This window comes from Pleurodeles waltl, chromosome 7 (assembly GCF_031143425.1).
Source record: "Pleurodeles waltl isolate 20211129_DDA chromosome 7, aPleWal1.hap1.20221129, whole genome shotgun sequence".
NCBI classification, from domain to species: Eukaryota; Metazoa; Chordata; class Amphibia; order Caudata; family Salamandridae; genus Pleurodeles; species Pleurodeles waltl.
Window position 1 is genome coordinate 1,136,993,420 of NC_090446.1, and position 27,049 is coordinate 1,137,020,468.

General features: G+C 45.1%; 1 protein-coding gene across 5 annotated transcripts in view; it reads right to left on the bottom strand.

Annotated features, from left to right (window-relative positions):
• UNC13D (unc-13 homolog D) overlaps positions 1-27,049 on the bottom strand; it is an 876,342-nt gene that overhangs the window by 108,604 nt on the left and 740,689 nt on the right. For all 5 annotated transcript variants that reach the window (XM_069200183.1, XM_069200186.1, XM_069200185.1 and 2 more), the window contains exon 32: positions 14,488-14,693. In XM_069200183.1, the coding sequence (XP_069056284.1) occupies positions 14,488-14,693 (206 nt within the window). The remainder of the gene's footprint in view (positions 1-14,487; positions 14,694-27,049) is intronic.

Here is a 27,049-nt window from a genome sequence, read left to right on the forward strand (position 1 = left end):
TTGTAAGCCAGAGATCATGCAAGGAAAACGTATGTAGATTAAGATGTATTTTATTTTTAATGTATTTGTTATAGGTTTCCATTGGCATTCGACCATAAATGGGTTTTTCAGTTGTTCATGTAGTGTCATACATATGGAGTCTAATTTATATTTTGAGCGTCCTTGCTACTTTTAGTGTGCTACAAAATATCACTAAGTTGTTGGCCCTTATAACTTCATAACCACTTCATAACATCACTTGCAATAGAAAAAAGAATCATCTACATAGTCTAATGTACATTGCTGTGAAATTTCATTACAATCCGTTTAGCTGTTTTTACGCTATGTGAAATAAAAGAATCTATGTAAAATACATCAGATTTCAAGTGTGTATTGGGACCTCAATTTTTCTGTGCACGCCCCTGGGCAAGCACTACAAAACATTTATACCCTCATTATGTCATTGGGGGTAATGACAGCCTACCGCCGCAGCGACGGCCGCCAAAACACCGTTGACGTGGCTACCTACCATCTGCCATATTATGACCGTAGCCGGAATTCTGCCAGAAGGCTGGTGGAATTACAGCTGCGGTAATAGCAGCAGACGGCAGTAAGCTGGCGCTGCTGCCAGCAGCGGCGCCACGCCAATAGACCGCCGCAGACCGTATCATGATCCATGATACAGCCTAGCGATGTTCTGCTGGCGGACGCTGCTGCTGGCAGCAGCACCAAATCCCATCTCCTGCCGGAGGATCCCTTGCGAGCAGGTAAGTCGGGTGCTCTCACAGGGGAGGGGGGAAGAGGGTGTTTTGTGTGTGAGTGGGGTGTATGTTTGTGTGTGCGTGCTTGCGGGTGTGTGGCATGTGGAATGCGTGTGTGCAAGAATGGGTGTGCATGTATGTTGTGTTGTGTGACTGCGTGTGTGCTTGTATGTATGTCGGTGTGTGTGGATGTGTGTGTGAATGTATGTATGCAAACGTGGGTGAATGTGGGTATGAATGTGTATATGCGTGTGTATGTTGGTGCGTGAATGTGCGTGTATGTCGTGGGGGGTCAGGAGGGGGAGGTGGGGAAGGACTCTGGGGAGGGGCAGGGGGAGACCCCTATTAGTGTCAGGAAAGGAATTCCCTGGCACGGATAGTGCCTACCGCCATGGTTTTCGTGGCGGTAAAAAAGCCACAAAAACCATGGTGGTAGGTGGGGTCATAATCCCGCGGGTGGGACAGTGACGGCAACCTGGCTGGAGACTGAAGTCTCCAACCCAGCAGCTGGTACCGCCCTGGCGGACGGAGTGGTAGATTGGCGGTTTGGCTTGAGCCAAACTGGCAATTTCATATTTTGGGGAAAGGTACCGCCAGCCTGTTGGCAGTACCTTACTCCAAAATACCGCCGTCCGCCAGAGTCGGAATAAGGGCCTTAATCTTTTGACAATGTAATGGGTGCCACAAGTTGGTAAAGTTTTGCAGAGAATCGTCAGACAGGTGTAAAGTTGTTAAGGGACAAAAATCCAAAAAACCCTATTTCTTGTAACCCTAACTACAGAGTTTCTACCACCACTCTGTAATATATAGAGGGCCCGGCCTAATGTGATCATTGGGAGGAGAGCTGCAAGGCCCTCCTCCAGGGCAGATTTCATTCCGGGGACCCCATCCCCCACAGCCTGACTGATATAGATAATAAGGAGGGGGGACCGCATGGAGCCCGGCCATTAAAAAAAAATGGGGAGGGGGGCCACGTGGTCCCCTCCCCAGGCTGCATTCCGCCCCAAGGGATCCTTCCCCTGGGCCCGGCAGTGCAATAGAAATGGAAGGTGATGTGCAGCCCCATTCCCAGATCCATTAATGGCCCTGGGGATCCCATCACCCAGGGTCGGGCTCCTGCTTGTCCCATGATGCCCATAGAGCATTTAAAAGCTTCCGTCATGCGAGAGCAAACAGTAAGGGCCTGATTTATAATTTGGCGGACGGGTTACACCATCACAACTGTGACGGATAGCCCATTGGCCGAAATCTAAACCCCATTATATGCTATGGGATTTAGATTTCAGCAAGGGATATCTGTCACTGTTGGGATGGAGTAACCCATTCGCTGAGTTATAAATCAGGCCCAGTGAGTCTGCTCCCAGCAGGCGGGAGCAGGAAAAATGCTCCCGCCCGCTGGGAGCGGACTCTTCTTCTGTTTCCCTGACTGCTGTGCCCTCGCCATGCACTGCTACTTACCATACAGATTATAACAGTCCTGATTAAATCATTTATCATATCACTGCAACACTTACAATAAAATATTGATGAGAAAACTGTGCATGGTGGGGGGGGGGCGCGAGTTACAGTTACCTTAGGGCACGAGTTATAGTTTCTTGAGATAAGTATAACTATAACAGTTGAATTTCTACTGTACTTCCTGGCCCCGGAGAGGTGTTGGTCCCCAGGTGTATGTATGTACATATATATAGATATATATATACACACACTGAAAAAAACAAAGGTTACATACACGTTTTACTTAAGTTCTGAATTTACTCATACAAAACCACTCGCGCCCTAGCCATGCACAGTTTTCTTATCAATAATTTAATTGCAGATGTTGCAGTGATAATATCAAAGATGCCATACAAGATCTCATCAATGATATAATATGTGGAATAATTAGCTGAGCATTGGGAAGGCGTGAGTTATGGTTACCTTAGGGCAGGAGTTATAGTTATTTGAAAGAACTATAACTGCTGAATTTCTATGGTTTTGTATGAATAAATTCAGAACCTAACTGTAACGTCCCTGTAACCTTTGTTTTTTGCAGTGAGCTTCTATGTTTTTTTTTAATGTAAAGTAATTTTAATTCCTATACGTTATTCCAACCCCAGCCATGCGCGGCCGGGTGGGGGTTGGATGCAAGGTCTGGCCTGCAGCCAGACCTTGCAGCCAAGCCCTGATAACCACTCAACCCCACACCACGCACGGCCTTCGGCCATGCACAGCACAAGTTGGCCACAGAGCCTGTCTCTCTTCGTGGATCTGCAAGAGGGTGCACAAGTGTCCGAGAGGGTCTGGAATTGGGTGTGTGGATCTATGAGGGGTTGACTGAGTGGGTGTGTGAGCGGGCGCATGAGTCTCTAAGTGCATGTATGAGTGAATGAATCAGTGTATGAATGAGTCTGTGGTTTTTCTTTCAAATTGTTTCACATTTTTGTGAATTTTTGAAAATTTGTGAATTTTCACGAATTTTGCACATGGCGAAGCAAAAGTATTATAAATCCATAATCTACCCATAAAACACACCTATATCACACCCTTAGGGTCAGGGTACCTTAATCCTTACCCCTTATGCCACTTTGATTTAGGATTTTCACCCCTGGGGACCATGTCTTGAGAAAGAAAATGGCGGGTGCAACTTTCAAGTCAGGTTGCGGTCAGCCAATTATAACGCTTCTTGCAAATATTCACAAAATAATCACAAAGCTGCAGCGGCCAGAGCTATACAAATTTGTATTTCCCTAAATTTCTCAAAAACGACTGAACAGATTTATACCAAATAAGTGCAAGCAGAATCTGCATACCGAAAGCTAGCTTTCTGCCAAGTTTGGTGCAATTCCATCTAGCGGTTCGGGCTGTAGTCGTGTCTAAAGGTCCTATGGGAATTAACATGGGAAACATAACTTTTTTTACACCGCCTTTTTCTCGGCCCCCACTTGATGGATCAACCCATTACCTTTCTGTGCGCAACAAGAATCACTGTTACACTTTTTATGGAAAGGTTTGTGAAGATTCGTCCAAAGGCACCAAAGATATAGGCAAGTCAAAAAACTATTTTACGTTGGAAACATGATCCTAACTATAACTACCTAGTGGAGACTGCCACTAGGTAACATATGTTTATATATATTTTCAAAAACCCAAAGGTTACAGAGATGTTACAGTTAAGTTCACATTTCAGACGTACAAAACCATAGAAATTCTGCAGTTATAGTTAGAGTTTTTTCAAGTAACTTTAACTTGTGCCTTAAGGTAACTATAACTTGCGCTCTCGCCATGTACAGTTTCCTCATCAATAATTTTATTGCAAATGTTGCAGTGATAATTTTCAAAGATGCCATAGAAGATGTCATAACTGATGGGGTAACTATCAGGGCATGGCAAGGGGGAAAATCCACTGCGATTTCACAGCACATTTTTTTTAAAAACAAGCTTCTTTGCCACGCAGGGTCCCAGAGGGACCTCAGGACCTTGGCTAGGGTGTCACCCTGCTCCCTGTTCTTTTTTGTATCTTTTTGTTTGGGACTCGGCTGAGTCCGAGTCCCAAAATGGCTGCCAACACTTTCGGTTGAAGTGTTGCAGCCAATCAGCTCAATACACGAGACTGGGAAGATTTGCGAAAGGTTTGCACCTCTAGATATTGGGAAATTGGGCACTTTTTGGACCAAAAGCTACCTTTCTGCCAAATTGTGTGTAATTCCCTCCAGTGGTTCAGGCTGTCTAAAATCCCTATGGAAAATTGCTTGGGGAAAAGGCGTTTGGGAACCCCTTTTTTCTTGGCCCATGCTTGATGGATTACCCTTTAACTGTCAAGACAGCAGCTGAACCAACTGTCATATTAGTTGTGGAGATTTGTCAACGGTGCCAAATTTATTGGCAAAACAAAAAACGCTTTTCCTATGGAAACTAACTAGGTCCAAACTATAACCAGGATATATATATATATATGTATATGTACAAAACCATAGAAATGTGTCTTGTTATAGTTGTGCCCTAGGGTAACTGTAACTCACAGCCCGCTATGCACAGTCTATTTATGAATAATGTTACAACAAACGTTTCAGTGAAATTATCAATGATGATATAAAAGATGTCATGAGTGCTGTACAATCTAGCATAATTATCAGTGCATGAAGAGGGCGCGAGTTATAGTTACCTTAGGGCACGAGTTATATTTACTTGAAATAACTAACTATAACAGGTGAATATATATGGTTTTGTATGTTTAAAATGTGAGCCTAACTATACCGTCCCTATAACCTTTGGTTCTTTGAGTGAATTTCGTTTTTGTTTTTTAATTCTCTTTCCTAACTATAATGTCCCTGTAACCTTTGGATTTCTCATTCCATTTCTATGTTTTTTTTTTAACGTAAAGTAATGAAAATGTCACTTACCCAGTGTACATCTGTTCGTGGCATTAGTCGCTGCAGATTCACATGTCTGGCACAGTCCGCTGCCTGGTGTTGGGCTCGGAGTATTACAAGTTGTTTTTCTTCGAAGAAGTCTTTTTGGTCACGGGACCGAAGGACTCCTCCCTCTTTGGCTCCATTGCGCATGGGCGTCGACTCCATCTTAGATTGTTTTCCCCGCAGAGGGTGAGGATGGAGTTGTTTGGTATAAATAGTGCCCATGCAATGGAGTGAATATGTATGTATGATAAGAGTTTCTAATAATTATTTACAAATGTTCAGATGTTTAAGGTTTATGATCTACTTCTAAACGGCTACAGGCTTCCCGGGGAGGTGGGAGGGTACATGTGAATCTGCAGCGACTAATGCCACGAACAGATGTACACTGGGTAAGTGACATTTTCAGTTCGATGGCATATGTTGCTGCAGATACACATGTTTGGCATAGACTATAAAGCAGTTACCTCCCCTAAAAGCGGTGGTTTAGCCTGTAGGAGTTGAAGTAGTTTGGAATAATGTTCTTAGTACAGCTTGGCCCACTGTAGCTTGTTGTGCATTTAGTACGTCTACACAGTAGTGTTTAGTAAACGTATGAGGCGTAGACCAGGTTGCAGCCTTACATATTTCGCTCATAGGAATGTTTCCTAGAAAGGCCATTGTAGCACCTTTCTTTCTGGTTGAGTGTGCCTTTGGTGTAATAGGCAATTCTCTTTTGGCTTTAAGATAGCATGTTTGAATGCATCTGACTATCCATCTAGCAATGCCTTGTTTAGAGATTGGATTTCCTATGTGTGGTTTTTGAAAAGCTATGAACAGTTGTTTTGTTTTCCTGATTAGCTTTGTTCTGTCAATGTAATACATTAGTGCTCTTTTGATGTCTAATGTATGTAGTGCCCTTTCAGCCACAGAATTTGGTTGTGGGAAGAACACTGGCAATTCTACTGTTTGATTTAAATGGAATGGTGAGATTACTTTTGGCAGAAATTTTGGATTTGTTCTTAGAACTATTTTATTGTTGTGTATTTGAATAAATGGTTCTTGTATGGTAAATGCCTGTATTTCACTTACTCTTCTGAGGGATGTGATTGCAATGAGAAATGCGACCTTCCAGGTTAGATATTGCATTTCACAGGAATGCATGGGTTCGAAAGGGGGACCCATGAGTCTTGTTAAGACGATGTTAAGATTCCATGAAGGAACTGGTGGCGTTCTTGGTGGTATAATTCTTTTTAGCCCTTCCATGAATGCTTTAATAACTGGTATTCTAAATAGAGACGATGAATGAGTAGTTTGTAGGTAAGCAGATATAGCTGCGAGGTGTATTTTTATAGATGAAAAAGCGAGATTTGCTTTTTGCAAATGTAGTAAGTATCCTACTATGTCTTTAGTAGAGGCATGTACTGGTTGTATTTGATTGGCATGGCAGTAGTAAACAAATCTTTTCCACTTAGATGCATAGCAGTGTCTAGTGGAAGGTTTTCTAGCTTGTTTTATGACCTCCATGCATTCTTGTGTGAGGTCCAAGTGTCCGAATTCTAGGATTTCAGGAGCCAAATTGCCAGATTCAATGATGCTGGGTTTGGATGTCTGATCTGTTGTTTGTGTTGTGTTAACAGATCTGGCCTGTTGGGTAGTTTGACATGCGGTACTAGTGAAAGGTCTAGTAGAGTTGTATACCAAGGTTGTCTTGCCCATGTGGGTGCTATCAGTATGAGTTTGAGTTGGTTTTGACTTAACTTGTTTACTAGATATGGAAGGAGAGGGAGAGGGGGAAAAGCGTACGCAAATATCCCTGACCAATTCATCCATAGAGCATTGCCTTGTGATTCGCGGTGTGGGTACCTGGATGCGAAGTTTTGGCATTTTGAGTTTTCTCTTGTTGCGAACAAATCTATCTGGGGTGTTCCCCAAATTTGAAAGTACTTGTTCAGAACTTGGGGGTGAATTTCCCATTCGTGGACTTGTTGGTGGTCTCGCGAAAGGTTGTCTGCTAGTTGGTTTTGTATTCCTGGAATAAATTGTGCTATTAGGCGAATGTTGTTGTGAATCGCCCACTGCCAAATTTTTTGTGTTAGGAGGCACAATTGTTGTCATGTTGTCTGTTTTGACAAGAATGTATTTGTGTGTTATTATGGGTTGGAAGGCTTTTAACGCTAGAAATACTGCTAACAGTTCTAGGTAATTGATATGAAATTTTGTTTCGTGTATATCCCATTGTCCTTGAATGCTGTGGTGATTGAGGTGTGCTCCCCACCCTGTCATGGAAGCATCTGTTGTTATAACGTATTGAGGCACTGGGTCCTGAAATGTCCGCCCTTTGTTTAAATTTTTGCTGTTCCACCATAGAAGCGAGAGGTATGTTTGGCGGTCTACCAACACCAGATTTTGAAGTTGACCCTGTGCCTGTGACCATTGTGATGCTAGACACTGTTGTAAGGGTCGCATGTGTAGTCTTGCGTTTGGGACAATGGCTATGCATGATGACATCATGCCTAGAAGTTTTAGCGCAAATTTTGCTTGTATCTTTTGGTTTGGAAACATAGCACTTATTAGCTTGTGGAATGCCTGCACTCTTTGTGGACTTGGAGTGGCAATTCCTTTTGATGTGTTGATGGTTGCTCCTAGATATTGTTGTGTTTGACACGGTTCTAGGTGTGATTTTGTGTAGTTGATGGAAAACCCCAGTTTGTGAAGGGTTTGTATGACAAAAGTGGTGTCGTTTGCGCATTTTTTTACTGTGTTGGTTTTGATTAGCCAGTCGTCTAGGTAAGGGAACACATGTATCTGTTGTCTCCTGATGTGTGCTGCTACTACTGCTAGACATTTTGTGAACACTCTTGGTGCAGTTGTTATTCCGAATGGCAACACCTTGAATTGGTAATGTATTCCTTTGAATACGAACCGTAGGTACTTTCTGTGAGAAGGGTGTATTGGTATATGAAAGTACGCATCCTTTAGGTCTAATGTGGTCATGTAATCTTGCTGTTTGAGCAGTGGAATGATGTCTTGTAGTGTGACCATGTGAAAATGGTCCGATATGATGTAGGTATTTAGTGTCCTGAGATCTAATATTGGTCTCAATGTTTCGTCTCTTTTTGGAATTAGAAAGTACAGGGAGTAAACTCCTGTGTTTTTTTGTTGTACTGGTACTAATTCTATTGCATCCTTTTGCAGTAGTGCTTGAACTTCTAGTCCTAAAAGTTCTAAATGTTGTTGTGACATTTTGCGTGTTTTGGGGGGGATGTTTGGTGGGAAGTTGTGGAATTCTATGCAATAGCCATGTTGGATTATTGCTAATACCCAATTGTCTGTTGTAATCTGTTGCCAAGATTGGTAGAATTGGCTTAGTCTCCCCCCCACTGGTGTTGAGTGAAGGGGTTGCGTGACTTGAAAGTCACTGTTTAGGTGGAGGTGTTTTTGGAGTCTGGAATCTTCCCCTACTCCTTGGGAATTGACCCCCCCGATATCCCCTGAAACCTCCCCTTTGGAAGGAACCCTGATATAGTGTGGTTCTTGATTGTTGGCTGGTGGTGTCTGTAGGTTGGCCACGAAACCCCCCTCTAAATGGAGTTTTTCTGAAAGAGCCTCTGCTCTGCGGGGAGTAGAGTGCGCCCATGGCCTTGGCCGTGTCTGTGTCCTTTTTAAGTTTTTCAATGGCTGTATCCACTTCCGAGCCAAACAGTTGTTTCTCGTTGAAGGGCATATTAAGGACAGCCTGCTGGATTTCAGGTTTGAAGCCTGAAGTGCGTAGCCAAGCGTGTCTCCTTATGGTGACAGCAGTGTTGACTGTTCTTGCTGCAGTATCGGCTGCGTCTAGTGAAGAGCGGATTTGATTGTTTGAGATCGTTTGTCCCTCTTCCACTATTTGCTGCGCCCTTTTTTGGTATTCCTGGGGAAGATGGTCTACGAGAAGTTGCATCTCGTCCCAGTGTGCGCGGTCATATCTGGCCAGCAGCGCTTGTGAATTTGCGATGCGCCACTGGTTGGCTGCCTGTGATGCCACTCTTTTCCCTGCCGCGTCAAATTTTCGGCTTTCTTTGTCCGGAGGTGGGGCATCGCCAGATGTATGTGAATTTGCTCTTTTGCGAGCTGCCCCTACCACCACAGAGTCGGGTGGTAACTGCGAAGTAATAAACACTGGGTCTGTGGGTGGTGGTTTGTATTTCTTATCCACCCTTGGGGTGATGGCTCTTGATTTTACGGGCTCCTCAAAAATTTGTTTTGCGTGCCGTAACATCCCTGGTAGCATTGGGAGACATTGATATTGGCTATGTGTAGCCGAGAGGGTGTTAAATAAGAAATCATCCTCTATAGGATCGGAATGCAGTTGGACATTGTGGAAGTCTGCAGCCCTAGCCACCAGTTGCGAGTATGAGGTACTGTCCTCTGGCGGTGACGGCTTTGTGGGGTATGACTCGGGATCATTGTCCGGCACTGGGGTGTCATACAGGTCCCAAGCGTCTTGATCCTGATTGTCATGACTTATGGTAGTTTGCGCTGGTGAGTGCATTTGTGGCGGTGTTTGTGCCGGCGATGCCTGTGGAGGAGAGGGCGGAGGCGTGACTTTTTTAACCACTTTGGCTTGTGGTTGTGTGTCATCCTTTGGAAGTCCGATCCTTCTTTTCCTCATGATTGGGGGAAGGGTTGATATCTTCCCTGTATCTTGCTGGATGCACAGTCTCTTTTGTGTGTAGTCCGATTCTACACTTTGGAGCTCTTGTCCAAATTTGTGCATTTGGCCACTTAGTCCTTGTTCCTCTGAGTAGGATGAAGGTGTGGTATTTTTCGGCGCCGAGAGAGAATCTTTTTTCGGTTTCGGCACCGACAGAATTTTTGTTCCTTTCGGCATGGATTCTCGGTGCCGATGTTTTTCGGTGCCGGTATCTTGTTTTTGTCTCTCGGAGCCGCTTTCTCGGCTCCGAGGTTGCTCCATGGCGGTCCCTCGACCGGAGTCGGGTGTCTTCGCTATGGGCGTGCCCTTTTTCGGCCCCTTCGACGGGTCGCCTGATTTATGGGTCGAGCCATGGCCTGTTGGCAGTGGCGTCCCCTGGGCTTTCGGTTTGTCGATGGATTTACTTTTCGACGTCTTACTCACAGTTTGTTGCTGTTGTTCGACGTCGGAGTCTCCGGATTCTGATTCCGGAACCGAGAATGTTTCCTCTTCGTCGTCGAAACGTTGTTTTGTCGACGTGGACGCCATTTGGTGACGCCTGGCTCTTCGGTCCCGGAGTGTTTTTCTGGACCTGAAGGCTCGACAGGCTTCACAGGTATCCTCCTTGTGCTCGGGGGACAAGCACAAGTTACAGACCAAGTGCTGATCTGTATAAGGATACTTACTGTGACATTTTGGGCAGAAACGAAACGGGGTCCGTTCCATCGGCTTCGATGTCGCACGCGGTCGGGCCGACCAGGCCCCGATGGGGGATCGAAACTGCCCCAAAGTCTTCCGATGATCGGTGTCGATGTATCCTAACTATCCCGATACCGAACGGAACAATACCGACGCTTTCTTCCGAGATTCTGACTAACTTTCCGAACCGAAACACGGAGCGAAAAGGAATACGTCCGAACCCGACAGCGGAAAAAAACAATCTAAGATGGAGTCGACGCCCATGCGCAATGGAGCCAAAGAGGGAGGAGTCCTTCGGTCCCGTGACCAAAAAGACTTCTTCGAAGAAAAACAACTTGTAATACTCCGAGCCCAACACCAGGCAGCGGACTGTGCCAGACATGTGTATCTGCAGCAACATATGCCATCGAACTTTTAATTACTGTATGTTAATCCAACCAACCCCCTGCGGCCAACCACCTATAACCATCCAACGCCGTGCATGGCAGTGTTTGGCCGCAGGGCCTTTAGCCGACCCCACAGCAGTCATGAAGTGCTTCTTCGTTTGGTGGAGATATGATCATATTCCTGTTCATCAAGACCACGTTTCCAAAATCGGTGAGAAATGCAGCCTGGGCGGGAGGGGAGGGTCCATTTAGTAAGCTGTCCATCTTCCTTGGAAAAGGGATAACACAATTTCTGGTTCCCGCAGCAGATGACAAGAAAGAATCCATACATCACATTCATTACATGAGAAATTGAGCTCTAAAAAAAAAGCAAGGATGCAAACACCTCCTTCAAAGTTTACTAATACCTTTTCATGGTCTAAATGCAGATAAAACACACTTGTTTTGCCTTGGCCATGCGCACAAAGTTAGGATGATAAGAAGTGGTGCTTCAACTATTTCCTGTGATATGAGCACTGTGCCAGAATGAATCCTGTCCTGCATATTTATCAAAGAAGAGGCCAGTGTTTCCAGCAGAATGTCTACCCAACTGGAGTACTTTCTACTGGCTAATTAGTAAGTGCTATCTCGTTGGGTAAATGTATAGTGCATCTCCTACACTACAGCTGCCTAAAGGACGCCGAGGTAATGTCTCCAGTTTCCTTGTGTGTCTGTAACTTTGCCAATGTGATTGTTCTTGGAACATCTCCATCTGATAACTTTACAAGGTGGAACTGCAGAGAAAACACATTTGGATGATTTGTACTTTACAAAAGTAAGTACTTTATTATTTCTAGCCATCAAAAGGACTGCGGGGGGAGCCTCAAGGACCCCCGCATTCCCAACCGGCTCTCCGCTTCCTGCAGGAGCAATCATTGCTCCCCACGCAGGGAGCTGCTGAAAATGTTGCTCCCCGCTTACACAAGCAATAACTAGTTTCAGCTATTTCCCTGCCCTCATGTTAGCAGACAGGGAAAGAGATGAAAACTCCGCTTTCAGCAGGCTGGAGCATTTTAACAGCTCCCGCTTGCTGTAAGCGGAGTGTTTGCTTTTGCTTGGAGGTGTCACAGCTCCTGCCAAGCAAAAGCAAATAGCTACCTCAGAGGCACTAGGAGGCGGGCACCTCGGGAGGTAGTAGGAGGCGGCCACTGGGAGTTGTTGTCCCCAGGGTCATATATGGCTCCAGGAGGTGGGCCGCACGGACCCCCTTGTTCAATGTTATTTTAGCCCCAGGGAGTTGGCGGCCTAAGAGGCCCAGGGGGTCTATGCTGCCCCCTAACAACTTTTATCATTTAGGTGGTGATCCCTGGGGTGGGGGCACGCGCGACCACCCTTACAGTTATAAATTGTAGTCCAGTGGAGGTGTGAACCCTAGGGCTCGGGTGTCTGTGCGCCCCCCCCATATATATATATATATATTTTACAAATAGCCCCAGGGAGGTGGTGTTCCCCAGGGCCCATGGGGGCAGTTTGCTCCCGACCCCCCATCATTTTAAAATGTAGCCCTGGGGAGGTGGTGGTCCCCAGGACTTTCAACAGCCTTAGGAAGGGGGCCTCGTGCACCTCCTCCTAAATAACAAGAATATGTATGCCCCCGGGCCTTTTGCCACCCACAGGCAAAATTGAAAGCAAGTGCAGGTACCGTACTTTAAAAAAAAAATATATATCAAAACACAATTATCGAATATTTGTGAATTTCACGTTGAATTTAAAAAACAAATGCGTTTTGTCCCTGGTAGGGTTCCAGGGGAACCCCTGCACCAAGGCTAGGGGGTTAGGGAAAACATACCCTGCCCTCTTTTCTGTTTTTTTCATTTGTTTTTTAAATTTGGCTAAAGCTGAGTCTCAAAATGACTGCCAACACTTCCTGGTTGAAGTGTTGGCAGCCAATCAGATTTCAACACAAGATTGGGAGGATTCACAAATGATGTGCACCTCTAGATATACAAATTTGGTATCCTTTAATATCTCAAAAACCACTGAACAGATGTACAATTTTTTTTTAAAGCGTGATCTCCTGACTAAAAGCTACCTTTCTGCAAAATTTGATGTAATTCCATCCATTTGTTTGGGCTGTAGTCTTCAAATTCCCTATGGGAATTAAAACGGTAAACTTACATTTTCACCCCCCCTCCTTTTTTCTTGGCCCCCACTTGACAGATCATCTCAAAATCTTTCTATGCACAACAAGGCCCTTGGGCACACTCTTTGGAACACTTCGGTAACATTTGTCAAAGGGCGCCAAAGATATAGCCAAGTCAAAAATAATCTTCTTTTATGGAAACTAGGGCCTAACTATAACTATCTACCTATCTATATATCGATATATATATCATCATAAGAAACATGCTGCTTTTTTTGTGTCAGGCACCGAAGGGGAAGGGGGAGGCGGGAACTGTTTTTGGAAGTAGCATGTTCAATCAAGGAGTGTCTTGTTGTGATCTCATCAATACATGTGACAAGTATTGGTTTTAATGGAATAAACTACAACTCTCATTACTCTTAGCTCCTAAATAGCATGCTCTAGCATCCTGGAACCCTGAACTCCAAGGGCCTATAAATCCTGACTGTTGTTCTTGATTTCTTAAATCAGCTTGCTCTTCTTCTGGACCTGCTCTTGTATTTTGATTTTGTCTCTTGTGATGATCTTGGTGATTTGATGGACTCTTTCCTGTCGTTTGACCACATTCTGCTTTCTAACCCACATTTTAACCTAATTCTGTTTTGACTATGCTACTATTTCTTGTTTATATTTCATGGCAATAAATGTTTTTAGTTAGTTAACAGTTATGCAACTTTTTTCTGTGACTGCTGTTGTTTTGGTGAACTATTATGAAATCTTCTTGAAATGAGTTACCAGTGACATTCTTTGCCCTCAAATCATAATAACTGAAAATAACTATTGCTAAAAGGATTTTATTTTTGTGAGTCTGCTTCTCTTGTTCAACACAGTCAACTAGCGTAAAGTCTCTGCACTCCAAACAATTTAGCTTACAGCCAACCCTAACCAACGATCTCAGGTCTATCCAATTCAAGCCATCCGGTCCATATCAACTAGGTTAATATACAGCCAATCAGTTTAAAGCTCATCAAGCACATGTAAACCTGCTCATTGCCCACTAAACAGCCAAGTAGTTTCAGAATATCAACCCAAAATCAACAACCAAGAAAGCAATGCCAACCTTCGTACTCATTATGTAGCACACGTCTCCCGGGTTAGGGCTCCTCTGTAACACACCATTGTAGGGCCCAATAAAGTCTTTTGGATTTAAGACCCTACCAATTAGACCCATCCATTCTGTAGGCCAACTACCAAGAGACAACCCTTATGAAAGGCCGGTCCTTACAGAGTCCAAAGAATAACATTACAGAGCACGTTTTCCAAAAGAAGAAACACATCCACAGTATTACTTAGCAAGCTGATAAACAGAACACTAAGGAACTCCTAAACAAACCGAAAATACAGTATTACAACTTCTAGATACACCCATAAAGACATATAGTGAGCAAGAAAACATGATTGCAGAGGTATGCTGAGAAATATTAAATAAAGCAGAGAAAAAAGTTTTATGTACCAGTTGGCTTGGGGTGTATCAGTGGCAGGCGGGTCTGGCTGACTTGGAATGTGTTGTCGGTTTGGTCCTCTCCTTTTAAGCCAGGCAGGTCCTTCATGGAGATGAAGACTTCTCCCTCCAGGTCATTAGACCCAAGCGTGTCATAATCGAAGACTGTGAGTAGGATACAGGCTCCTTCATGCTCACACTGCTCGGGTGTGACCAGGCTGATGGAAGAAACACAGGCCAAAACCCTGATCAAATAATCTTGCAATAAATTAAAAAACAATCTTTCCCAGATTTGTGCACCACATTTACTTAATCCATGCACTTTCAAGTACGATGAACTGGACAGATTAACACAGAATAGTTTTTTTTGCCACACTTCAACAGGAATATTTTTCCCTTTTTTCACTGATCTTAGCTTAACATTTTCTTTAAAACATTGAAATTGTGGCACACAACCAATAAATAAATGCCCAATAATTTTCAAATACAAGTTCATAGAATCTCATATAACTTTTTCCCAAGAATCACCATCATCAAGCATTGTCTTCTTTTTCAACTGCTTACTGCAAACAGGTACTAAACATGCAAAGCGTTCCTATACACTGATTTATACTGAGTTTGGGTTGGTTTTGGCAAGATAGCTAAGATGTTTCTGATAATCTGCAAATTCATGTTTTGACTTCTTGTATAACCATACCGTCTCTCTTGGTGATAAGAACCCTCCCCCTTTCCCTATATGCAGGATGTGCTGTCTTTACTTCCAGTTCAAGGGGATGAAGTTCTTGAGATGGCCATGCTCATTTCTTACCATTCCAAAGTTACCAGTTTATACAAAGGAGACACACCAATCAGTAAAGGAAACATGGTTTTAAAGGAGATAGAAATTATAGAATAAGGCATATTTAAGATTCATTTACGGTGAAGCTTCTGTCCCCAGATACCAAAAGATATTTTAATTTGAAGAAGTAATCCTGGAGAACTGTATCAGAGTATTGTTGGCCGTCCATTTAGGCTCCGGTCAGTCTTTCTGGCAGAACACTCCCATATGGAGCAGGCTTCAAGGTAGAAAAACTTGGGTTATAAATTTGAAAATGAACACATAATTTGAAAAGACTGGGCCAGACTTCTAAGAAGGGCCTTAACAAATATACAGTTGAGGACAAACTTATTGATGCTCACCACTGGCTTATATTTTGGAACTGCTACATCAGCTAGTTACAGAGGTATTAGTGTAGTAGGCCTCCAAAAGCCACTTATTTAGAAAATGTCACAAATATTGTCATTCATCTCTTTTTATAACACAAGAATGTGTTTCTGCAAATCCTCCGCTCCACAATTTCACAAATCACTTCCAGAGAATGTAATCAGTGGTGAAGGAAGATTGCTTGATCACTCCCTGTGCCCCCAGCGGAGGCTGGCGCAATGTTCAAGGGGGTGGTGGCGTAGGCAGGGGGGGATTTGAGGGGGGGAAGGGGGGGCATGTGGCGGGGTTGGGGGCCTCAGTGGTGGGTCGACAAAAAGCTTTTGGGCTGTTCCCGTCGACTTCTGCTGCCTCACTCCTCTTCTGGTGTCCCAGCATTCACTGGAACACCAGGACAGGCTCCCCAGCAATTCTGGCACTGCTTTCATGCAAAACCTACCATGAAAGCAGCATCAGGATTGGTCTGAGTGGCAGTGACTGCCACTCAGACACAGTCCTGGGGTCGGTACATCTTCTCCAGCCCAGCTGTTAAACACAGCCGGGCTGGAGAAACCTAAGTCAATAGGTCATCGAATGAGAGATTTCAGAACATTCACTTCACATTTCAGCTCAATGTGCTGTTTTTTCAAGAACTTACAAGATTACAGCAACACCAAAAAAAATTCATAATTTCATAATTAGCCATGCCCCCCTGCCAGCACCCATCATGAGTGCTAGAGGAAGCGGACTCCATTTCTTTGATGCTGCCTGACGGGAGCAGCTTTTGTTTCTGCTTCCACTGGGCAGGAGCAAAGCTATGCTCTCGGCCCAGGAGAATGTGGACAGGGAGTTAGGTTTATATTTCCTTCCCGCACCATCCAAATGAAGTGAACAAAACAGTGCCCCATGGAATGGAATCCCAGAACATTGCCTCTACCCGGGCCTTGGGAAATGGGGTCCTGGGGGCTTTCATATGGCTCAGGTAGGGGTTTGTACACCACCAAAAACATAATAATTACATCGGCCCTGGGGCATTTTTTAATGACTCATGGAATGGGCTCCATTGACCTTCCTCCCCAAAAACAAGTACATTGGCACAAGGGGATGGGTTCCTCAGTACCCAGAGAAAAAGCCATTCACAAAAGCAGGGAGGTTGAGAGGGCCAGTAACGAAACTGTGGCAAGATAGAGTCTCTACCAGATAAGGCATTATTAAAGTTATGTGACTTGTTCATTTGATAGGGACTTCTAGCCCCAGATTCCTTACCTTGGAAAAGATACCCGAGCAATACCTCTCTGGAGGTGGTTCTGCGAACAAAGACGTCCTTGAGGACTGAACGGACAATGTGCCTTTCACAACAAACGTGACTGTCAAACCAGTAAGGTTTAGTAAATGTCTGCAGAGATGTCCACATAGCAGCTTGACAAATTTCCAAGATGGGGACTTCAAGAGCTATTGCAATGGTCACAGCCTTAGTTCTGGTGGAATGAGCCTGCAAGCCCTCAGGGGTTTGCTTGTTGGCCAATGTGTACTAAATTTTAATACAGAGCACAATCTGTCCAGAGACAATCTGTTTCTGCACAACTTTCCGTTTCAATGCTCCATTAAACCCAACAAAGAATTGAGCGTCCACCAGTGTTCTTTGTTGCGATCAGTCTAGAACTACAGTGCTATTTTTGGGTCCATGCAAAGAAGGCTGATGTGGGAAAGGCATCCCCCACTGTTGGTAGCAAAGAGGCGCTGGTATGGAGAACCAGTTTGTATGGAACAAAATTGGTGTAGGGAGGGTGCACAGAAAGTGCCTGAAGCTCGCGAAACCTTCATGGCCAAAGTAATGGTCACTAAGAGGACTGTTTGACTGTCAGAAGACGTAGTGTGCAACTATGCATTGGCTCAAAGGGCAAGCACATAAAAAACATGTTTAAAGCAAATTAAGGTCCAATTGGGGCATAAGGCAGGGTTTTGGAGGAAACATGTGCTAAAGTCCTTTCGGGAAATAAGTCACAACTGGTGACTGAAACAGGGAGGGCTGATCCGGCAACCGTAAGAAAGCCAGTGTGCCTGAAATGTACCCTTTCACTGTGCCAAAGGCAAAGCCTTGCTGGGCCAATGATAGAACAAACAACAATACCTTGGACAAAAGTGCATTAAAAGGAATAACATGCTTGTCTGTGCACCAAGCCACAAACCTCTCCCAATGACAGGCATATACGTTTTTTTGTTGATGGACGCCTGGCTGCCAAAATGACTTTGCAGACTTCTGCCCTGTTGCTACAACAGAAGATCCTTCCGAGGAGGTAGCCTGATCGGAGATCCAATGCTCATGCTCAGGAGTTCAGGATACCATAATCTACGAACCCAATTCGGACCCACAAGGATGACTTGGGCCCAGTCTGTTACAAAATGTGTCCAAAAGCTGCCTTGGAAACTCGAGCATGCAGAAGTGCTGACTGCGCATACTCGCTGTAGCAAATAGATCCACACAAGGTTTTTGAAGAGACAATGCACCACCTCCGGATGGAGACTTCATTTATAACTGCCTTGACAACTGAGTTTCTCCGCCCTGGCGTTCAGAGAGCCCGCCAGGTGTTGTATGACTAGGAGTATGCCATGACGTTCCAGCCATGTCCAGAGACACAGGACCTCTTGACACAGGATCCACGACCCCACTCTGCCCTGCTTGTTTCAATACCACATAGCAGTGGTGTTGTCAGTGAACCCCTGAGCTAGCCTTCCCTTGATGGACGGAAGAAAGGCTTTCAATGCCAGGTGAATCACTTTCAGCTCCAACAGGTTTATGTGGTCTTCAGACCGCCAGCTAACCCAGATGGCCTTCCCAACATAGGACGATGCATCTGTGACCACTGTGAAGTCTGGGTGGAGTGGGGAAGAAAGAGGGGTCTGTCGCTGACTCAATTGCCGTTCATCAGCCACCACTGAAGATTTTCTGCAGTTCCCTCCGATAGCTGGTCCAGGTCGGAGATTTTCTCCTGATGCTGTGCCCCTGGGACTTCATGTTCCACTGCAGAGACCACATATGCCAGAAGGCATATGTTACCAGCATGATACAGGAGGCCATGAGGCCCAGCAGCCTCAGACTTAGTCTCTCGAAATCCAGAACAGAGGCTGAAACATGTGACTCTTAGCCTGAATATCGTGGATCGACTCATCGCTTCACAGGATAGGCCCAAAAGAGCTATGTGTTCAGAATGGCTCAGGTGAAAGGGAGCATCTAAGAGGGAGTCAGATGTGACTTCAGAATGTTGATAGTTAACCCCAGCGTATAAAGGTCTGCCGTAGTCTGGAGGTGAGCGATTACTGCCCGCCTTCAAGAGACACTGGTTGCTGGTAAGCCAAAGGGGAGAAGAGCAAACAAAGTGCTCATGACCTACTGAGGACAGCAGATAACATCTGTGGGCTGATAGGACGGTTATGTGAAAATAGGCGTCCTGCAAGTCCAAGGCTACTATCCAGTCTCCAGGGTCCAGGGCAGCCAGGACATGAGCCAACGTCAGCATTTTGAATTTCTCCTTTCTCAGGAAGTAGTTGAGAAGGCGCAAGTCTAGTTTATAGGGTGAAGGCCTTCATCTTTTTTCGGTACCTGAAAGTATCGGGAATAGCAATCATGACCTACTTCTGATGGCCGCACCCTTTTAGTGGCTACTTTGGCCAAAAGAGCCTGGACTTCCCAACACAGCAGGGAGAGGTGGTCTTCATCCAGCCAGTCTGAGGATGGTGGCATTGATGACGGGTTTCTGTGAATAAAAGCGTATAGCCCTGCTGAACAATTTGGAGTAGTCCAGTAAATCACTCAATTTGTGAAAGCTTTTGCTGATACACTGATCATGGAATTGCACTATGCTAGTTACTCTTCTCATTCTACTAGAACTGCCTTTAACTTGAAACTTGAGTTCATCACTGCTATAAAGGAAACCTTCTTTAAAAACACAAATCAAGTGATTTACTGGACTACTGGAACTGTTAAATGGGACCTAAGGAAGTGATTTTTATCTTGAAACGTGTTGGCCGATTTGTGCTTGGACAATAAATTTATAAAGAATATACTTTTCTTTTTGCCCCTTGAAATTCTTTTTGTGCATGAAATTTTGATACTGTGTTCCTATGACAGCAGGAAAGCACATCCTGAGGGAAAGCATTAATTGCCGGTCTGCGTGAATCTGTCCCAGTTGTAATTTAATCAAAGGACTTGGCTTGTAGTGGGTCAGTGTGTTGAGTGCTTCACCAATGCACAAATTTACCTCAGTGATTGACATACATAGATTTAGTGGGAGGACCGCTAGCCACCAAGATGACATCAACGACCTCAGGAGGAAGTCTGAAGAACGTCAATTGTCACCACTCAGTCACCAAGCATGGAGATGCAAATTGTACAGGTTCTGGTGCTGCACCCTGCCCTGGTGGTGTGACAGAATATCCGCCCGAAGCAGTAGTTCATTTGAAGGTCAAATGCCCATGCGCAGGAGTTCAGATACCACTCTCTCCTGACCCAATCAAGTGCCACTAGGATGACTTGTCCCCAGTCATTTGTGATCTTCTCCAGAACTCAGAGACGAAGAGGCTGTGGCAGATAGGCATATACAGGAGTCTTGAGTTCCACTCTAGACAGAAGGAGTCTCTTCGAGAGATGTGTCTTGGAAAATCCAATATGCAAAATTGCTGACATTACATACTCTTGCAGTGGTGTAAAGAAAGGGAACCTGATATGCATGTTGGCATCCTCTGGCTTGCTGATGGATTCGTGAACAAAGGGATTAACCCCAGATAGTGGCATGATGTTAGGCATGAAGTAATGGCTGTCACAACTCGTAATACTCTAATACAGACGAGTTACACTTTCACCAAAAGGTTTGGGATTCATAAATAAAGTGATTACCTTCATACCGACAGTGATAGGAATTTTGCCCTGAACAAGTTAATTAACTCGCTTCAGTCTTGATATGATACATCCTCACTAGAGAAATTGGTGCTACCTACAAAAATGCCTTGTACTGATGATGACCCATTGTTGATTGAATCTTTAGGTTGGGCTGAAACGTCACCATAATTTTGATGTGGACTGCTTTTACAAATGTAAAAGTGGCTTCTAGACACCTGGATTGAAGGGGTCATTTTGAAGACCACTTTGATTACGTTTAGCCACGTTCTTGTGAATATTGTATATAACACTGGTGCACTTTATCATTTCACCGTAATCAGTTTCACTGCACCGCTATTTTAGGAGAACTTTTATGGAATGAATGTAATGCATTTTGATTTTGAACCAGTATTGAATTATAAATGAAATAAATAATGCAAATAAAAACCTGATCGTGTTGAGAGATTGATAAAAATATTGCGGAGGGAGTTAAGGGCCACATTTCCCCCTTGTGGACTAAAAATCATTTACAATATAGTTATACCCCCAGGGCTGAGGGTTACTGGGTTTGCCTCCTTTTTTTCAAGTGTTCCTCTGATGGTGGGCAGGAAGGCCTCCAACTCCAACAAAGTGAATTTTACTTATCCCAGGTGGCCTCCACAACTCAAAAGTGGGTGGGGCAAGGAGAGGGGCCTTCCACTGACCCAACTGATATTCAGGGGCCACCCCTGCACATCATTTGCCATCTCCGCTGAAATCTCGATACAATCAAACAGATTTTCCTGATGCTGTGCCCACTGACATTTGAGGTTCCACTGCAGAGCCTGCATGTGTCAACTGCTGTGTTTCGTCAGCAGAAGGCCAACAACTCCGGAAGCCTCAGAGTCATCCGCAGTGAGATCAGGACCAAAGCTGAAATACTAGGATCATAGCCTGAAAGGATGTGCCACTGTGTCCCAAGGAGCACAGGAGTAGCAACTGAGAAGACAACTGGCATTTACTGACCTGAGAGTCAGAGGAAAGGAAATGAAAATCTGAAGAGGAGAAAACCTGCTTGCCAAATGTCTCTATTTGTTTTGACTCACAGTGAGGCAGAGTGGTAGGGAAGGCATCGGGCTTGATGTGCTGGTGGATGCCTGTACCATATCACTAAACACTCTGGTGTCGGATGTTATGTAAGAAAGGCTGTTGGGCTCGCTGCAAGATGATGGCCACGAGAAACCTGCCTATTGACAGGTGGAAGTTCATCTGTTTAGCCTACATGCCCAATAGGGAATCCATTCGAGCCTCTTTATATGGCAGCCAAGGCTATTTAGGGGCCTGACCAGGCTGAAGTACCTCAGATAAAACATTAGTTTTTACCTTCACAGTGGACAGCTGTGCTAAGACTTCTGCCACCCGCTACATAATGATGACAAGAGAGTCTGTAGCAGGACCAGGAGGTGATAAGAGGCTGGTATCTGGAGAAGAAATAAGTTACTTACCTGTAACTGTAGTTCTCCAGTATTGGAAGCTTTCATAGATTCACATCCTTGAATACTTCTCCATTGTCGAGATGGGAGTCCCCAGTGGAATATATAACCTAGGCATGAAAATGGACATATACAATACATGGTCTAGGCCTCAATAGGATAACCTATTGTAAAATAGACCCAAACTCAAATATGAACCAATCAGATTGCCTCAGCCCTTCGAACCTCCTGTGAGGATCTGCCTTCCCTCAGATTTTCCGAGCATAAGTGCTGTAATAATAAAGAACACTGAGAAAATAGAGAAGGTAAGCTTCCCCGTGGAAGGGGGTGGGCCACATGTGAATCTATGAAAGCTTCCAATACTGGAGAACTATAGTTACAGGTAAGTAACTTATTTCTTAATCCAGTATTGGAACTTTCATAGATTCACATGCTTGAATAGGAGTAGCAAGCAGTAACAAACACATTTTCTGTACTGACAAACACTGTTCATCTCATCATAAGACATCGTTCGCATTAGACAGGTAAATGCAAAGCAACAAAAGTTAACCTTCTAAAACATAAATGAATATACATAAGAGGTATGTTAATACTGTACAGAAAATGTGATAATATATCAGAAGCAGATGGAGGAAAACAACCAGCTCACCTTATCGGAACAAATGCCTAAGGACTGTTTGACCCACCGCTGCATCTCGGAGCGCCTCAGCATCCAGACAGTAATGCTTCATGAAGGCATGTGTCGTTCTCCACGCGGCGGCTCGACAGATGTCTGCCAGTGACACCCCTGAGAAGAGCGCACAGGATGTAGATACTGCCCTGGTAGAATGCGCACGTACTCTGGCGTCCAGGGGTCAACCAGCCCTTTGATGGCAAAAGGCTATTGCTCTTGAGATCCATCTAGAAATAGTCTGTTTAGTAACAGGATGCCCTCTTCTGGGTGCACTAAATGCCACAAATAGTTGATTTGATTTCCGGATTGAGGATGTTCGCTGCAGATAGAATTTAAGGCATTGTGTGACGTCAAGGGAATGTAGCGATCTATCTGCCCCGTCTGAGGCCGAGGTAAGAAAGTCCTTAGCACTACTGGCTCATTAATATGGAAGTCTGACGGCACTTTGGGGATAAACTTAGGGTTTGTTCGCAGGATGACTTTATCGTCCGCAAACCTCATGAAGGGTTCCTGGATGGTAAATGCTTGGATCTCGCTTACTCTACGAGCAGATGTTAAAGCCATGAGGAGCGCTCCCTTCCAGGTGAGATACTTAATGTTTGACTTATGAATGGGCTCGAATGGTTCCTTCATTAGCTGAGCCAGGACTGTATTTAGCTGCCAAGCTGTAGGTGGTGCTTTGACTGGAGGAAAAGATCGGAACATCCCCTTTCATGAGTGGCTTGATAAGCCTATGAGACCCAAGAGATGGTCCTTTAGAAAGCCGTCTATATCTGAAATAGCAGCTAGGTGAACTTTAATGGATGCGTGCGCGAAACCAGAGTGTGCCAGATGAAGAAGATACAGAAAAACCTGCTCTGGAGCAGATGTAAGCGGATGAATGCCCTTTGGGGCACACCATAAACAAAACCGTTTCCATTTGAATTTGTACGTTTTACTAGTGCTATCAGCACGTGCTTTAGCTAAAATGGTTTGGCAGTCAACAGGAATATTCAAATGGATGAACTAATTGAACTCAGGAGCCATGCACATAATCTGAGAGACTTGGGATCCGGATGCCTCACTTTGCCCTGGCTGATGGTTAGTAGCTCCGGTATAGGTTCTGATGTGATGGGAGGACACGAGGACAGCAACAGAAGTTCTGTGCACCACGGTTGACATGGCCAGGCTGGAGCAATTAGGATTATCTGGCAGGGTTTCGATTTGATCTTGCTGATTACCCGTGAAAGAAGAGGTATCGGAGGAAAAGCGTAGGCATAAATCCCTGACCATGCTATCGAAAGTGCATTTCCCCACGACCCTGGTTGGTGATGCCAGCTTGCATAAAACCGGCATTTCGCATTCTGGGACGTCACAAAGAGGTCCAGGTTTGGTTTTCCCCACCTGAGAAATATTGCGTCCAGCATCCTCTGATTCAGCTCCCACTCGTGGGAAGATGTGCCGAGCCTGCTTAGTGAGTCTGCTGTGGTGTTGCTCACTCTCGGAAGATGTTCTGCTCGTATGTGCACTGAATGTTAAATGCACCAGGTCCAAATGGTTTGAGCTTCTGTGGACAGCAAATGAGACGGAGTTCCTCCTTGTTTGTTGATGTAGTGCATCGTGGTCGTATTGTCCGTTCGGACAAGCACCAATGAGCCTTGGATTCTTGGCAGAAAAGCCTGCAATGCCAGGTACACAGCTCTGAGCTCGAGAAGGTTGATGTCAAGAGTAGCATGAGAGCGGGGCCACCTGCCGCTCACTTTAAGACCCAGAAGGCATGCACCCCATCCCTCCAGTGAAGCATCCATTGTTATCGTAAACGGAGGGACCTTAACTAAGAATCCTAAACCCTTGGAGATGTTTGTCGGTGTTGACCACCAGTCGAGGGAGTCGACGATCCTTGCTGTTATCTGTAAGATGTCCCCGAAGGAACCTTGTGTCTGTTTCCACTGTTTGTCGAGCTCTTCTTGAAGAGGGCGCATCCGAAGGTGACAGTGGGGAACTAGATTGATACAGGAGGTCATCGTTCCCAGTAACGATTTGAACTTTCAAACCGAAAGAAACTTTCTTTTTCGAATTGTATATGCTAGGGTGACGAGTTTGAGTTGTCGTTCCTCCGCTGGTAATGCCTTTACTTGAGTCGTGTCCAGGATAGCTCCCAGGAAAACTATTCTACTGGTAGGCTGAAGATGGTACTTGTCTCTGTTGAGAGTGAGACCTAGTTGATGGAATAGGCGTAACGTGGTCTTGAGAGTGTGGCCTAGAGTGTAGATATCTGGAGCCTTCAGTAACCAGTCGTCTAGATATGGGAATATCTGGTGTTTGAAACGGCTCAGATATGCTGCAACAGGGACTCAGCATTTTGTGAAAATCCGAGGAGCGGATTTGAGTCCGAAGGGTAGCACTTTGAATTGAAAGTGCCGGCCGGCAACCATGAATCTTAAGAAGTTTATGTGCTTGGAGTGAATGGGTATGTGGAAATAGGCATCCTGCAGATCTAGGGAAGCCATCAAATCCCCTCTGTTGAGAACTTGCAGAAGGATTGCTTCTTTAGATATTTGTTGAGCTGCCCCAGATCCAGGATGGGTCTCCACAAACGAGACTTCTTCCTGATGAGGAAGAAGCTAGAATAGAAACCGCTTCCTTTTTGAGAAGAAGGGACTACCTCTATCGCCCCTTTGGATAACATGACTTCTGTTTCCAGAAGGAGAAGATGCAGATGTTGTTGACGTTCCCGGGAAGGCAGAGTCTTGTGGGGCATGCAAGTGAACTCTAGCAGATGACCATAAGTTGTCGTTTGTGATCTGACGCCAACGTTGCAGGTGATGTGTCAAAGAAGGAGAGGTACTTGGCCTCTGGAGACTGTCATTGCCTGCGGGAGGTGTCCTTAGATTGTCTCCCCGACTTTCCTCTAGGAGGAGGTCTGTTGCATGCCGCCGGCGGAAGTTGTCTCTGGTGGTACTGGGGTCTGGAAGATTGGTACTGGGAGGAATAGGTTGGGTACCTGAATGATTGGTAGCCACCTCGAAAGGAAGAGTGTCCTCTACCCCTAGCTCCTCCAAAGGGTGCGCGCTTATACTGCAGTGATCATAAAGCCCTGGTAGTATCCATATCTGTTTTGATTGCTTGAAGAGCATCGTACACATGTTTACCAAACAGGGCTTGTCCATCATAAGGGAGGTCAAGGATCTTGGTTTGGACATCCGGTCTAAAAGTTGTGGCCTTAAGCCACCCTTGGTGCCTTAGGACAGCCGAACCAGCCAGTAGCCGAAACCCCATAGCGGCAATGTCCAAAGCACAGTCAATAACCTCTCCAGACGTGCGTTGACCCTCCATGAGGATCTTTCTCGCTTCCGGCCTTCTAGAATCTGGAAGATCGACGACAGATTGCGAAATGTCAGACCAAAGCTGCCTGTCATATCTGCCCAGGAGCGCCAGAGAGTTTGCGGTACGGACCACAATGGCAGACACAGAAGAAAATCTTTTACCAATGTTGTCAAGGCGCATACCATCTTTGTCTGGAGGTGCAGACAGAGGTGCTGAAGGGTTTCTGGAGTGTCGATGGGCAGCCTGAGAAACCACTGAATCTGGTTTTGGATGACCCACCAGGCAAGCAGGGGCATCCTCTGTCGCTTTATATTTCTTATCCAGCTCTGGCAATACCGCTGGCACCGTCGCTGGGTTCTGCATAATTTTTAATCCCTGTTTCCATACATGATCCATTATAGGGATTGCTCTGACTAATTTCCTATGCGGCTCCTTGAAGTCATATAAAAGAAATCCTGCTGGGTGGATGGCATTTGGAGCTCAAAACGTGCAGACGCTTTTTCTAACAGATTGTGAAAAGAGCCAATATCCTCTGGAGGAAATTCAACTGTCGTTGGCTCCAGTGAAGGGGGTGCTGGGAGTACATAATCATCCCATTCATCCTGGTCTGAAAGAACTTCTCTTTCTTCAGCCGCTTCGTCCGAAGAGGCTTGGACTAGAGAAGGAATTTCCGGCGCAGCAGGAAGAACTGGTAAAGGTAGGTACTGCAGTACATGGTGCAGTCACTACTGGTGTAGGATCTTTTGCCGACTGAGGATGGAAGCGCTCCCTATAATCTGACAGCATGGCCTGTAGGTCAGAAACAAGACCATAAGGCAAGAACACTATTCCTTGTTGTTGCTGTGGGACTGAGTCATAATAATGCTGATCATAATAGGAGTCATCATCTGAGTACTCCTGACATTTAACATGCAACTGGGAAGGACTCCTAGCTACTCCAAACAATGCATCCTGATCTGATTCCTCATCATTGTCCCCATCTAAAAACCAAGATGAAAAAAGCCTTGTCACCTTGCATGGTGATGTGACAGACAGTGTCAAATGAGTCCTGGAAAGCCTCTTGAGAG